Below are 14,630 nucleotides of genomic sequence, written 5' to 3' on the forward strand. Positions count from 1 at the left end.
AGTTGAATAATGAATTCAAAAGTAGTGTATTGCGCACTTTTATTTTAAAAGTAGGCTACTGCTATATGAACAAAAGTGCAATAACATTTGGTTTGCAAACACTTTAAACAAATAAGGTTATTTTTAACAGCAGTATTCCCTTTACACAGTAGCAGTTAAAATACAGTTATAATGATTTTGATAATAGATATTCAGCCGGTGTTCACAACTTTATCTTCATGTGTGTAATAAATGCAATTTGAAATATGCTTCTTGAAAACTGCAAACCTATCTACGTCATGTTTTTATGTTTTTTAAATTCTCAGTAGCGATAACTAAATGATATGCTTATTATACATATTCCAAACAAAAACACTTTAAAAACTCTAAAAATAATAATATGAATTAATTTATTTTTTGCTTTTTTTTGGTATTTTGGTCAGACACGCTGATTACCGTAATATGTGTGGTATTTGTTATGTACGTTGGTACATAGAAGGTGATAAGAAGCTTTACTTGGCGGGACTTAGGACCCAGGGGAATGTAGGTGACGCATGTAGTCTGTACCGTGGCAGTAACCTGCATGATGAAGTTATGCTAATAAAGAGTTGTAGTTAAGAACAGTTTGTTCTCACATGCTTATATGTTTATTTAAAAACACGACAATATGTGTTTTGATATTGTCACGATTCTGTGACGAGACGATCGCGCGTGTGTGTGTGTGAGACAGCAGGGACCGATGGTTCTGGATCTGGCGTGCCACCCGGTGGGGGGGAGAGCGGCAGCAGAAGGAAGAGACGCCACACAAACACAGCGGTGAACTCGCTGCCCGGTTCTTGTGTTAAAAATGTCCACTTAATGATAAAAAAAAAAAAACTGCATTAACGCGCAATAATATAATTGTCGGCATAGTTAATGAATGCGTTAACTCGATAATAACGCGTTAACTTGCCCAGCACTAATATATACAGTATGCTACAGTACAATATGCACTGTAATGTATCACAGAACATGAACATCAGCTTCAGTATATTTTATTTCAGGGTAGCATTGACAGTTTTACAGTATTATTATTTTTAACCTCCCTGTTCTACTACTTCAATTTAAATCTGTTAAGTCATCTACAATTCTTAAAAAAAGAACATGACAAAGAAGAAAAACACATTGTAGATATATTGTTATTCCCACTTTTACATGTGAACAGACAGAATTAGCATTATATTTTTTTAATTACATTAACTCAAGGAGTCCGAATAATCTAGAACAATACAAAACTAGTTTTGGACAGATTTGTGATGACTTGGAAACATTCATTACTCAGGAAGATGCATCTTGAACCTCTGAGGTCTCTGACTAGAAATGTCACATTGTTATGTAAATAGTCCCAGATAAAGGAACATTTGTGTTGAGTGCCAGTTTCAACTAAAGAGGCCATTCAACTAAAAGGCCACATTCTCAACAGACAGAGTTGGATACCGGCAGTCTTAGGCCCTGTCCACATTACTCCGTTTTTACTCCGTATTTGCTACGTTTACACTGAGCGGCCACACTATGCCGGAGTTTTGGAGCACCCTAAACGGAGGAATCTGAAAACTCCGCCGAGGTTGGAGGTATTTGAGAACTCCGGGGTTGCGTTTGCGTGTGGACGGTCGGATACGGATGTGCTTAGAAAAAATTACGCCCACACCCGTGTTCGCTACTGGATTGGTTCTTGGCAACCATGACGTCTCCGTCCCTGATTCGTCACACTCACTATCACGTGACCCGTACCCGGAAGAAAACAAACTGGGCTACCAGCGATTCATTTCAACATGGATAACTAATTGCAAGCGTTGCTGCTAGCACAACAGCTACATGATGTTGCTGCTAGCACAACAGCTAGCAGCAGCTAGCAGCTGTTGTGCAGTAAAAGTCTGCATTTCTGTGGAGGTAGCAGCTGTTATTGGAGTGATTAGCGAGCGGCGTGACCGGCATCAGCCCTATGGAGCAGCTCGTTGTTTTTAGATTCTAATGACAAGACACGCTGCACTAACGTTTTACTTCTTCCGTTTGGTAGCCTTGAGAGACCTTAGTCTGTAAGTATGTATTTATGAAGCATGAAAAGATGTACGTAGATATATTCTATTCGCGTGTTTAGTATAACATTTGTGTTGTATTAAATGCTAATCGCGGTTAGCATTTCTCCATTGGCAGTAATGTTAAAATGAGCTTAGAAGCTAGCTAGGCGGACATGTTACATGCTGGCTATATCATGGATTGTTGTTTTGTATTCATGTAATGTGTATAGGGACAGTTTGTAAAGCCATATTTCATATTGTGTTTCCACAGTTTTACAAATAAGAAAGATTCACACTGAAGTCTTGAAACTCTTCTATGGATTCCATGGTCTTTATTTCACGGATCTACTGTTAGCGATCTGCTAAGCTTTCCTGCACGAAGCAAGAGCAGAATAGAGTGAGAGACGTGTGTTGACTACATTGATGGACCCATATTCTAGTAAACGTTTACGTGTAAGTGTTGATTTTAAAGTAAATTTGATGTGAGAGAGAGAGATAGACCCGCACCACTGTAATGCTAATCGCGGTTAGCATTTCTCCATTGGCGGTAATGTTAAAATTAGCTTAGAAGCTAGCTAGGCGGCCATGATGTTCAGAGCTACTAGTGAGAACAGACATCAACAACACGGAGGAAACGAATGAGAGACCACATTGATGGACCCATAATCTAGTAAACGTTTACGTGTAAGTGTTGATGTTAAAGTAAATTTGATGTGAGAGAGAGAGATAGAGAGAGAGACCCGCAGCTCTGTAACTACGTCTGAAAAATAAAACTTCTAAAACTTTCCACGAACTGTGTCTGTTTGAGTTTATAGAGGGAGATTTTAGAGGAAGATCTTAAGTATCAAATACAACCTTTCATTATTAAAGACTACTTTATTACTCTGTCGTATTATTATTTTTTAACTAAGCAAGCAATCCACTTCCTGTTTACACCGTCACGCGCATGCCCAGTGTACGTTAATGGTCACGTGCTGTCCGCCTTCGAAGGCTGCCTTGTGGACGCAGATCAGGCCAGGGCAGGCCCTGTCCACATTACTCCGTTTCTCCTTGGATGCAGATTTTTCAAATAGAAACGATCTCCGTCCACACGGGAGTTTCAGCATCATTCTCGAGTTGATCTGCGTCCACAAGGCAGCCTTCGAAGGCGGACAGCACGTGACCATTAACGTACACTGGGCATGCGCGTGACGGTGTAAACAGGAAGTGGATTGCTTGCTTAGTTAAAAAAAAATAATACGACAGAGTAATAAAGTAGTCTTTAATAATGAAAGGTTGTATTTGATACTTAAGATCTTCCTCTAAAATCTCCCTCTATAAACTCAGACAGACAGTTCGTGGAAAGTTTTAGAAGTTTTATTTTTCAGACGTAGTTACAGCGCTGCGGGTCTCTCGCTCTCGCTCTCTCTCTCCAAATTTACTTTAACATCAACACTTACACATAAACGTTTACTAGATTATGGGTCCATCAATGTGGTCTCTCACTCGTTTCCTCTGTGTTGTTGATGTCTGTTCTCACTAGTAGCTCTGAACATCATGTCCGCCTAGCTAGCTTCTAAGCTAATTGTAACATTACTGCCAATGGAGAAATGCTAACCGCGATTAGCATTTAATACAACACAAATGTTATACTAAACACGCGAATAGAATATATCTACGTACATCTTTTCATGCTTCATAAATACATACTTACAGACTAAGGTCTCTCAAGGCTACCAAACGGAAGAAGTAAAACGTTAGTGCAGCGTGTCTTCTCATTAGAATCTAAAAACAACGAGCTGCTCCATAGGGCTGATGCCGGTCACGCCGCTCGCTAATCACTCCAATAACAACTGCTTCCTCCACAGAAATGCTGACTTTTACAGCACAACAGCTGCTAGCTGTTGTGCTAGCAGCAACATCATGTAGCTGTTGTGCTAGCAGCAACGCTTGCAATTAGTTATCCATGTTGAAATGAATCGCTGGTAGCCCAGTTTGTTTTCTTCCGGGTACGGGTCACGTGATAGTGAGTGTGACGAATCAGGGACGGAGACGTCATGGTTGCCAAGAACCAATCCAGTAGCGAACACGGGTGTGGGCGTAGTTTTTTCTAAGCACATCCGTATCCGACCGTCCACACGCAAACGCAACCCCGGAGTTCTCAAATACCCCCAACCTCTGCGGAGTTTTCAGATTCCTCCGTTTAGGGTGCTCCAAAACTCCGGCGTAGTGTGGCCGCTCAGTGTAAACGTAGCAAATACGGAGTAAAAACGGAGTAATGTGGACAGGGCCTTAAAGATGGATCAGTGGAACACCATCTACACACCTAATGCTGACTTCAAATGAGTAAACAAGTTCTATATATGAGATTTTGAGCAGCAAACAACTTTTTGCAAAGTAAAGATATAGTGAAGTGATGGCGTCCTGACCAGGGAATGAAGTCACACTTCTTTTGTGTTTGTTGTAATCTGAGTTTCTCTATTCTGTGTTTTTGGTAGCTGGGCCGGCCACACATGCATGTGATACATGTGAGTCCCTCCCTTTAAAACTGTTGGCCCTCGCTTCATTTAAAAAGAGACTTAGGCCCTGTTCAGACCTGGCATTTACATGCGCCTTGGGTAATCCAATCACTAAGTACATCAGTTCAGACATGGCGTCTCCACATTCGTCTCGACTGACCACTTGTGATCGGATTGCACTTCCCCAGCTCTATGTGCAAATAAACATGTACATCATTTCCGTTTGCAGACCAAATGCGTTGTTTTTTAACAATGCATTTATTGTGGCTAGTCTGCCATATATTAAAATAAATAGAAATCAAAACAATACAAACTGAGTCTATTCCTTGGTGTGTTCCAGGCATGGATGGATTACTGAAAGGTCCTACCGGACACAGGAACAGGGACCTAAAGTGTCGAGGGGCCGCTGGTCTTCATATACAAAATGTCACTCAATGTATGACCACAAAGAAACATAAAACGATTTCAAAGAGATGCAAAACAGCTGCAAAGAGACTCACAAGGACTATGAAACTGGGGAAAACAACCTGAAAGGGACACAAAATGACTACAAAACAACTACAAAGAGACACAAAACAACCAGAAAAAGACCAACATGATTACAAAGTAAAACTGGAACAACTACAAAGACTTACAAAAAGACCGTAACAATTTAAAAGTGACACAACACAAATACAAAGAGACATCACATGGCCAATATGTTTATGCACATATATCTCTATAGTTTCTTTTTTGAATTTTTAGGTGTTGTGGACAAAGCCAGTTTATGCGATTTTCCTGTTACTTTCTTTTTTGGGAGCATCAGGACGCATATACACTACAAAAGATATGTAGTCAAACACCAGACCTCCTTGGCAAGCGGTTTGAGTGGTTGGTGGTTGTTTACGCCTGGATTAAGAACTGTCAACTTGTGATCCAATCACCCAATCTAAAAAAGTATAAAGGGTGCAAGAGAGTGACCCCCCCACGCAGCAGAGAGCAGTTCAAAGCGTTACACTTTAGCTGCCTAAAGCATATTTCCCTTTATGTTTTAGGTAGCTAGCAAGCTAATAATTATATTACAAGGAGTTAGGTCACTCGGCAGATTGAAGAAATATCTCCTCACCAAGCTGAATACATTGCTAATGTTACTAAAATAACTCCATACTGTAAAAAGATATATATTCCAACCAGGTGTGGCTGATGCACCCATTTCTTTTAGTCCAAGAAGCTGGTTCTCTAGTGCAACATCTAGTGGTTCTAAATGTCCTATACAGAACATTTCTAGAGTTCTCAGAATGGACCCAGGTGACTTCTGTTCAAACTCAAACCCAGGACATTGTTAAAATAAGCAGCAACAAAAATTCACAAAATTTGATCTGTAGCCAAATGAACACACTCATTTCCCAGCTTTTTCACCAATGCACCTCAAACCCACCAAACAGGCATTTATATAATATTGTTACAAAAATATCAAGGCTGCATCAACTTTGGAGCGATTGAAAGTAGAAGATCCGAAAGACAGATGTCAATGCAATTGATTGCAATTGTTTGGATTTTAATTTGACATATATGCATGCATTTCTTGTTAAAAAAAACTTTGCAACACCTTAATAAATGAAGGTTGATCGCCATCATGGTCCTTCAGTCTTCCCCTGTCCCAGTGGATTATGACCCAACACGCTGGCCAGTTATTGCTTATTCGCTTTCTGAACCAAAAACACGTTTCATAAATACGTTTCATATCAGCCTCGTATCATGCTTGCAGACATGGTTAAACAATTGGGAAACAATTCTTTAGATTTAGCCAACAAAACTACTTGGCTAAGGTTTGAAAAAAGAGCATGGTTTGTGTTCAAATAGTAACGCAATGACGCAACAACGTACCCGCACATCGTATCGTAAAAAGCTAAGAAGCGTAAACAGATAACAACTGCATTAAGTGGACTTCCTTACGTAACGTTACAACGTTACATAACAAGCAAAAACTCAACATTTACTTTTGGTTGCACACCAACAGTGGTCTCCTGGGTGAAAGTCCTGTGTTTGCTTTACCCATCCATCACCTGTCCTAATTCCTCTAATTCTTCTAATATAAACACTTCATCATTTCACCCATATTACATTTACTATTGTATATCTACCCGTATCAAGTGATAATACTGATCCTTGGTCAGAGAAGAACAATCATCATTATCCATTTTAAAGGAATGCAATCCACCCAAAATAGTTTTGTTCGAATCTATTGTAAATATTAACAATGAATACATCAACTTTATAAATGCAACTATTACATGATATAATTGTAGATATTTACAAACTGGCATTAAAAAAAATGGACTGAGTAACACTTTACAGAAAGGAAACTGTCAGAACTTTATTGTTGACAGTTACTAAATCATCCATTTTCAAAGTTTAGTATGAATATTACATTGATCAGTGAATGTTTTAGAGGATGAACTGACAGATTTTCTTAAGTTAACAATTCTAATGGAACTCACAAACCAGAGTTGTGCAAACTTGAGCAAATATACAAGGATATAATTATCGTACTATAATGACTCACATATTCGATCTGAGAACATGTGTCTTTTTGTTACTTTTTGCTTCAGGTCCATACATTCAGATACATTCATTACTGGACATCAGATACATCGTCACAGAGTGTAATTGTAGTTTCAGACAGCTCAAGTGTCTGCTGTTGTCGGCAGCGACACCATACATTCAGAGGTCACACCGAGTCCTCCTGCTGGTTCAGTTCTGTCACGGGTCTCTCCCGGCCGCCGTCAAACAAGTTATGTCTCCGCTGTTTTCTACGGTTCATTTTGGACATGTCCATTTCGAACACCTCTCCGGAGCGCAGAGCGGACACCAAGTCATCAAACTCACCGCCCCCCTCTTCCTCGTTTGCTTTGGCCTTCTTCGCCTTCTGCTCCCTGTCTCTCTTCAGCTGGACGAGAGGAGAGAGAGGTCAGGACAGGAGAGGACAGATGGACATACTGTACGTTGATCTATGACTGAGGTGATCATCAGTATATGGACACAGGGAAAGTGGGTAGGCAATGTCAGTGACTTTTTAATTATCTAACCACTATGTTTGACACCTGGTAAAGGACAATTCAAATACATTTAGCATCCTATCAAAACTCACGACATCTCTCTCTGACAATGTCTTCTAACCTGTGTCTCCATGAGTGTCCTCTTCTCCTCCTCTTCCTTGCGTCGGGCCATCCTTTCGTTGTCCTGTTCGGCCTCTGAGAAAGCTGCGAGGAAAGTGTCGAAGATCCCAAAGAAGGTATCTGGTTGCAGGTTGGACGAGTCTTCTCCAAAGTGTCTCAGTGCCTTTACAAACTTTGACAGGAGACATGATGGTGGAAGGTGATCATTTGGTCAGTTGCTGCACTCTTGTCTGAATCTGCTTCAGGCCATTATACACCAAGTTCGTGTTTCCTCCGTTGTGTCAATCACGTTTACACAACGACTCCGAAACTTCTGTCCGGGATTAAAGTTTTTGGAACAGGCTTTTTTGCATCTGTCAAAATTGTTTGACCACTCACAGCCGCCGTAAATGAAAACCTCATCATCCAAAACGGCATCTGATGAGCTGATTTACTGGGTTTCGTTTCCCAGCACAAAGCACGATAAACAAAGTAACGCAAGATTTAAAAGACAGATTGTGGCAGGAGATCACAGAACAACTTGGAATATTGCATGGTTCCAAAACAAAAGACGTAGGAAAGATTAGATGGTAGGGATTGTCCTCTAGGCAGCTTTATGATAGCTTCTTGCTAATGCCATTCATTCATTAGCCCCGTTTGGGACCGACGTAATTTATTTAGTTTTGTCTTGCATTGCAACAAATAGAATAACATGCATTGGACTCGGTGTGTGATAATTATTGGATAATGAATTAATAAAACACTAACCTGGTGTGCAGAATTCCTTCAGTATTACGACGATGTTCAAAGTCATTGAAAGCGGAGGCCGAAAACGGGACAAAATGAATGTGAATAACAACGATCTGTTTTACTCACCACTTCTTTGGCCTCGCTGAGCGACTCCTCCACCTCCGAGAAGCTGAAGGAGGCCACGGTGACGAACTGACTGACCACGGGGACAAACTTATCCGCAGGACCCTGAGGGGACTGACCCCGCTGGTACTGCAGCTCCTGGAGATGAACGAACACACGGACTGATATTCACATGTTTGAATATTATCCATGCATTGCTTCTATAGATTTACAGACCATTGGGGCGATTAAACATATAGGCAAAGAACAGATTGTAAATCACTCTGAGCTCACTCACCGCCTCAACACTCTTTAGGCCAGATCTCAGACTGCCGATGTCCTTCTCCAACTCTGTCATACTGGAGAGACAGTGCAAGAGGCGGAGGGACACATGGGAGGATGGAGATAATGAGTAACGTGACAGCTGCATATAATGAAATTAACATTTTAAACTTTTTTTGGACTTTTTGCTTCTAGGTGTAGTCGGAAATATTTCTTGGGGTGTCAACAGTTCAACAAGTCTTGTTGTCACAGTGAGGTTGCCAGGTTTGGTACCATCCCAGTGTTCCTGCACAGCGCTTGTATACTTAGTTTAAAAGGCGAGATGGTTCAGAAGCCCGCAACTGATTTCATATATACGACTAAACCATGCTGACAATATATTTAAAGGGACAGTGCGTAAGATTTGGTGGCTTCTAGCGGTGAGGTTTGCAGATTGCAACCAACTGAATACCCCTCCGCTCACACCTCCTGTGGTATATTGATCACATTAAGTTATATGGTTGAAATGAGTACAAATGCTTTTTGGACCTCAGTGAACACGGTCCTTTCATAGTAACTGTAGCGCACATGCACAGTACAGACTTAACAGTTTTCCATGGCCGAATAAAGTAACTAACACTACATGTGCGTCTGCCTCGTCAATACACCACACCTCCTTTTCCAAGACTGTGGTAACGCTGTTCACCTCGCTCAAAGGCCATGCTTACCTTAATAACTCCACTATAGGGGCAACAGAAGTCAGATGGCCGCTGGTTAACCATGGTTTTAAACTCTGTAGCTCACATTTTACAAGTGTGTCGGAGAACTATGGTGGCCTTTAGGTAACGTAAAAACATGAAAGGCTCTCTAGAGCCAGGGTTTAGTTTGTCCATTCTGGGCTACTGTAGAAACACAGCAGTGTCAGACTCACAAAAACACAACCATTCTTAGCTTCAGGTGATAGAATGACAACATAGCTATGAATATTACATTCCATTTCTGTTCATAGATCCCCCAAAATACTGCACACTGGCCCTTTAAATTTTACTCCAATAGACTTGATTCCGCATGTATTACTTCGACAATACGAGTGTTCCCGCTCGTTCTTACTTGACTTTGGCAGCCTCTGGCACATTTTGCAGCTCTTCACTGAAAGCTGCCAACTTCGGGTACTTCTTTTCCAGTACAGTGATCATGTAGTGGAGCAGAGTGACGTTTCTACAAACACACAACACATACTGTACATTCAGCAGTCAATCGTTTATCACGACTTTTCAAAGCAAACTTACAAATAGACCTTTCTCCACAGCAGACATTTGACTCGTCATTGTAGAAAAAACACAGATAAAATGAACAATCATGGCGACGCTTTCTATGACGCCGATGTTGATAATGTAATATAAACATAATGTGTTTTGATCAGCTTATAGCACTGTATGATTATAGTTATAATCCCTCATAAACATGCATAAGGCTTTAATAAACATTGTAAAGCACTTGATAATGACTTATAAAGTCAAGTATCATACTACTTCATAATTGCTGGTCACTCACTGACTTTGTTTGCAAGCCCATGTCTATAATGCATTATAAACATACTTATAATGCATATGATCTGCTTATAGTACGGTGTAATTATACAGGTAGAGTTCTTTCAGGTGTGGTCTATAATTTCGTTAGTGAAATGTAAATGTTCATCATTCAGGGGGGTCAAATTGGTATGACCTGTTGAACATTTTTACGTTTCATGTTTTGTTCTTGATTTTTATTTAGAATTTTATTTAGAATATTCTTAAAGTAAATAATGACGAATTACAGTGATTTATAACCAGCTTGTAATGTATCATATTATCCCATACATCAGGAATTTCATTACTTGGTTTAAAGCACCCACCAGCCACTTAGAATAATCACATTATAACACATTATAACTGTGCTTATAATGCATTATAAAAATATTCTGATGTATGACAACTATGAGAATTATAATACATATAATCCAGTGGTGGGCCGTCAGGGCCAGCTAAGCCTTCTCTGCTGGCCTAAACAGAATCACAAAGTTATAGCTATTTTATAATTTAATAATTTTTCATAAATACACTACATGTATTAGAATTTTTTTTCCCATTAGCTTATTTTCTCATTGCACAGCTGTCTGGCTGACAGCGTCGCACATTTTATGGCTGGGAATGTGTTTCATTGATGTGTTTCATGATGTGTTTCATTCATCTGAGCATCTTGGTGTTTGGAGCTACACTAAGCTAACCTGAGGACGCCATAGCACGGCAGGACACTACGGTGCTTTTGAAAACTTTTGGAGAAACCCGAGTGGATCTACAGATCAACGAACACGCTCGCACGGTCCGCGGAGGTGGGATACCGGCCGGCGGCCAGGGCCGGTCGCCGGTCGCACCGGCCGGCGTTCGGGGCCGGTGGAGGTGGGATCCCGGCCCCGCTGCGAACCGGCTGCCATAGACCGGCGAGATACAACTGGGGAGGCTCGACTGTCACTCGAGAAGGACTTCTTATTGGAACTGGAACGATGTACTGGGATTAAACTCTTTGTCAACAAAGAATTCGGTAAATGACACACTGCAGTCACGTTTTTATGAATAATATTTGATGGCTCGTGCTCTTGTGTGGTGGAATGCGTGGATCCGCTGCAGGTCTGCTGGATTGATGTGTCATGCTTTGTTGTCATATGAATATATGTGACTGGTTCTTATGACTTTGTTGTTATTGTGTTAATTACGTTGATTTGACTATGCATTGTCCGTTAATGACGCAGCGTCCCATCATGCACGGATTCATGTATCTGCACCGTAGCTGTTCAACTGTAGTAGGACAGCACAGAAGGCCCAGGCATAAAATGCACGGCCCCCCACTGATATAATCCCTGTGTCAGTGAGTGACCAGCAACTATGAAGTATTATGATACTTGATCTTAAAGTCATTATAAAATGCTTCATAATGGGTTGTGATTGGTGTTATACAATACTATGGATATTTATGAGCACTTATATTTATGATTATACAGTGTTATAAGCAGATTATGAACAACACCAGGTTCCTGTATTATTTCCTCCTGCTGTGATGTACAAAGCCCTGCTGTGAACTGTACTTGTCAATGCTGGACTTGGTGTCAGCTATCTTGTTGAGGCTGGACACTTTAAATCCGTAGGCGTTCCCCCGTTGTCCTTTGTTCATGTAGTTCCCGAAGGCCAGGACCACCTCCAGGAGCTGCCGCAGCGTCCCGCTCTGTACCACCTCCCTGGACGCCAGACTCAGAGCTGAGACCGCAGAGACGAAGAGGCAATGTCATATATATATATATATATATATATATATATATATATATATATATATATATATATATATATGTCCATGTACATTTAAAATCTATAATGGAATATCTGATATCTTAAAAAAAACATCTTACAAAACAGAATTTAAAGACACATATTAGTGACACGCAGATTCAAATGAACATAAACACTCTTTGGAAGTAGCCTACCTTTAATTTTAGGTTTGATGTCGGCCACTCTTTCAGCAAACTTCTTCTTGAAGTAGAGAGAGTGGAGTCTCTGTTGATAGTGGTTGATGCTGGGGAGGACACACATGAGACAGCAAAACATTGTCACTGGTAGCTGTTAGCAGGAGGAGGGGGAACTATATAGCTTATATATCACTATGTAAATCCCTATGTGATGAAACGCACAACTACGCATCAAAGGTCTTTGCAGATCCTACGTAGACTTTGGTTTTTAGGTAAACCCTTTAAGAGACAGTGTGTAGGATTTGGAGGCCTAGCTGTGATGTTACAGATCGCCAGTTGAAACTATTTGAGTGTGCCAAGCGCGTATAGGAGAACGTGCAGCGGCAGACGTGAAAACGCGAATGTCCTTGGAGAGATAGGATTTTCAAGTAAATGTACAGTGGAAGTTACCGTTTGTGGAGAAATAAGGACTGCAGCTCCTCAAGACCACCAACAGAGGTTTCCCATGTTTGGGTTTTTCAGCCCTGGAGACCAAAACAAGGGTGTTCCCACCCTGTGTTTCCCAACCACGGTCAGAAAGTCAATAACTGTGGGTTTTGTCCATTCTAGGCTACCGTATAAACATGGCAGCCAGCTTCGTGAAGAGGACCGGCTCCGTATGTAGAAATAAACGGCTCATTTTAAGCAAATAAAAACATAACGATTGTTATTTCCAGGTTTTATACAAAAGAAAACATACTTATTAATGTTACATTCCATTTCTGCCTATAGATCCTCCTAAATGTTACGCACTTTAAATGCATAAAGTTCCTTCTCTGGTCATTTGCAACCTGGCACTATATTACACTCTTCTCTGATTCATTAATTTCATTCAATGAAACTCCTCCAATTGTAACAATGTTGTGCTTTCAACGATGTCAATAATTGTTAGGCCTCATGGTGGCGCTGTTGTCTCACTGTTACTGTGAATATCACAGCCACAATTTTGAAAAGAGTTTATATGAGCTCACTGTCACGGTAACGCGATGCATTGTAGGGTCTGGAAATGAAGACGAGGCTGCTGATGGTGAGGAAATAGTTTCGTGCTATGTGATGGTTTCAAAGCAGAACAAGGAGCGTGAGAACGACGGAGCTACAGCTCAGACAATACCAGCTCCGAACAGGGACAAAGGTTACGACGCCGTCGACGTAGTGGTCCTGAGACAAGTTAGCTGCCTCACACCTTAGCTATCTCAGCTGCCTCCACAGTGCTGGTGTGCTGAACGAGCAGATAGTCCAACTTGAGGAGGCCAGAAAATCTCACACTTTCCTGGGCCGAGCTTGAGTAAAGGAAAGAGCTGTCTAAAGCTGACGAATGCTCTTCGTCAAGAAACAGAGCAGCCTCAGCCGAGGGGCCCCCACAAAAACTGCTGGAGGTTCCACATCTGTCCGTCGCGCTCAACCACAAAGAGCGGCGCTTTTGTGATTATTGTGCTAATTCAGGTTCGGTCGGTAGTAGATAGTGGAGTAGAAACTTGAATGTGTTTTTGTGTGTTTCTGTTATTGTAAATAATACATTCTGAACCCAACCAGAGCCCAATTAATGCGGCAATAGACAAATGTCGGTATTCAAATTATGCACAACAGTCGCTCATTGGTTATAACGTGAAGTGTTCCTGCTCAACTGAAAATAAAAGAGGCGAATGAGTGCACATATTTTTAAAAAGACTTGCAGTGAACCCAACCCGATTGAAGCTAGGGTGATTTTTGCGAAATTACATCCCGGTCCTAATAATGACACCATGACCTTTGGTCAGTGCTGCTATGACAAACAGCTCTGGACACGCTCTACGGTCGGGTCATGCTCGAACAGAACTAGTTATAGTTATAGTTATAGTTATAGGTACAGCTGTTCCTAACGGACACACTTGAGGACAGAGTGCATTTTTTTCAGGCAGTCTCTGCTGGAAGACATATACAGGCTGGGTTGCTGCTTATGCATGTGTGTGTGTGTGTGTGTGTGTGTGTGTGTGTGTGTGTGTGTGTGTGTGTACCTGCTCATGTCATACAGGAAGCGGTCTGCTTTGGCCATACGTTCCAGCTCGTGCTTGTGTTCTCCCAACAGCTCCATGTCGCTCTTCTCAGGAACAAACTTCAGAAGCTTCACACACACACACACACACACACACACACAAATGTGTAATGCATTTGATAAGTTCTTTATGTATGTATTTATCAGACACCCATGAGTCCTAAATAAATACAATTTTCTTCCAACACGCATCACAGTGGCTTGTTCAATATTATCCGAAAATGCGCTGCTGAAATCACGGTACATGTAGTTTTATATAACAATATCAATATATGTATA

The 14,630-nt window shown here is 41.1% G+C and overlaps 1 protein-coding gene across 1 annotated transcript in view; it reads right to left on the reverse strand.

Annotated features, from left to right (window-relative positions):
* Positions 1 to 3,377: 3,377 nt before the first annotated feature.
* Positions 3,378 to 14,630, reverse strand: part of LOC142966322 (disheveled-associated activator of morphogenesis 1-like) — a 29,422-nt gene continuing 18,169 nt past the window's right edge. The window contains exons 19-26 of the mRNA XM_076107016.1: positions 14,314 to 14,420; positions 12,299 to 12,387; positions 11,906 to 12,074; positions 9,895 to 10,002; positions 8,822 to 8,882; positions 8,548 to 8,682; positions 7,694 to 7,864; positions 3,378 to 7,463 (exon numbers count right to left, since the gene is read on the reverse strand). Coding sequence (XP_075963131.1) covers positions 7,245 to 7,463; positions 7,694 to 7,864; positions 8,548 to 8,682; positions 8,822 to 8,882; positions 9,895 to 10,002; positions 11,906 to 12,074; positions 12,299 to 12,387; positions 14,314 to 14,420 — 1,059 coding nt within the window. The 3' untranslated portion in view covers positions 3,378 to 7,244. The remainder of the gene's footprint in view (positions 7,464 to 7,693; positions 7,865 to 8,547; positions 8,683 to 8,821; positions 8,883 to 9,894; positions 10,003 to 11,905; positions 12,075 to 12,298; positions 12,388 to 14,313; positions 14,421 to 14,630) is intronic.

The sequence above is a fragment of the Anarhichas minor genome, unplaced genomic scaffold, assembly GCF_050575085.1.
Source record: "Anarhichas minor isolate MPS153535 unplaced genomic scaffold, ASM5057508v1 ptg000037l, whole genome shotgun sequence".
Classification (NCBI taxonomy): Eukaryota; Metazoa; Chordata; class Actinopteri; order Perciformes; family Anarhichadidae; genus Anarhichas; species Anarhichas minor.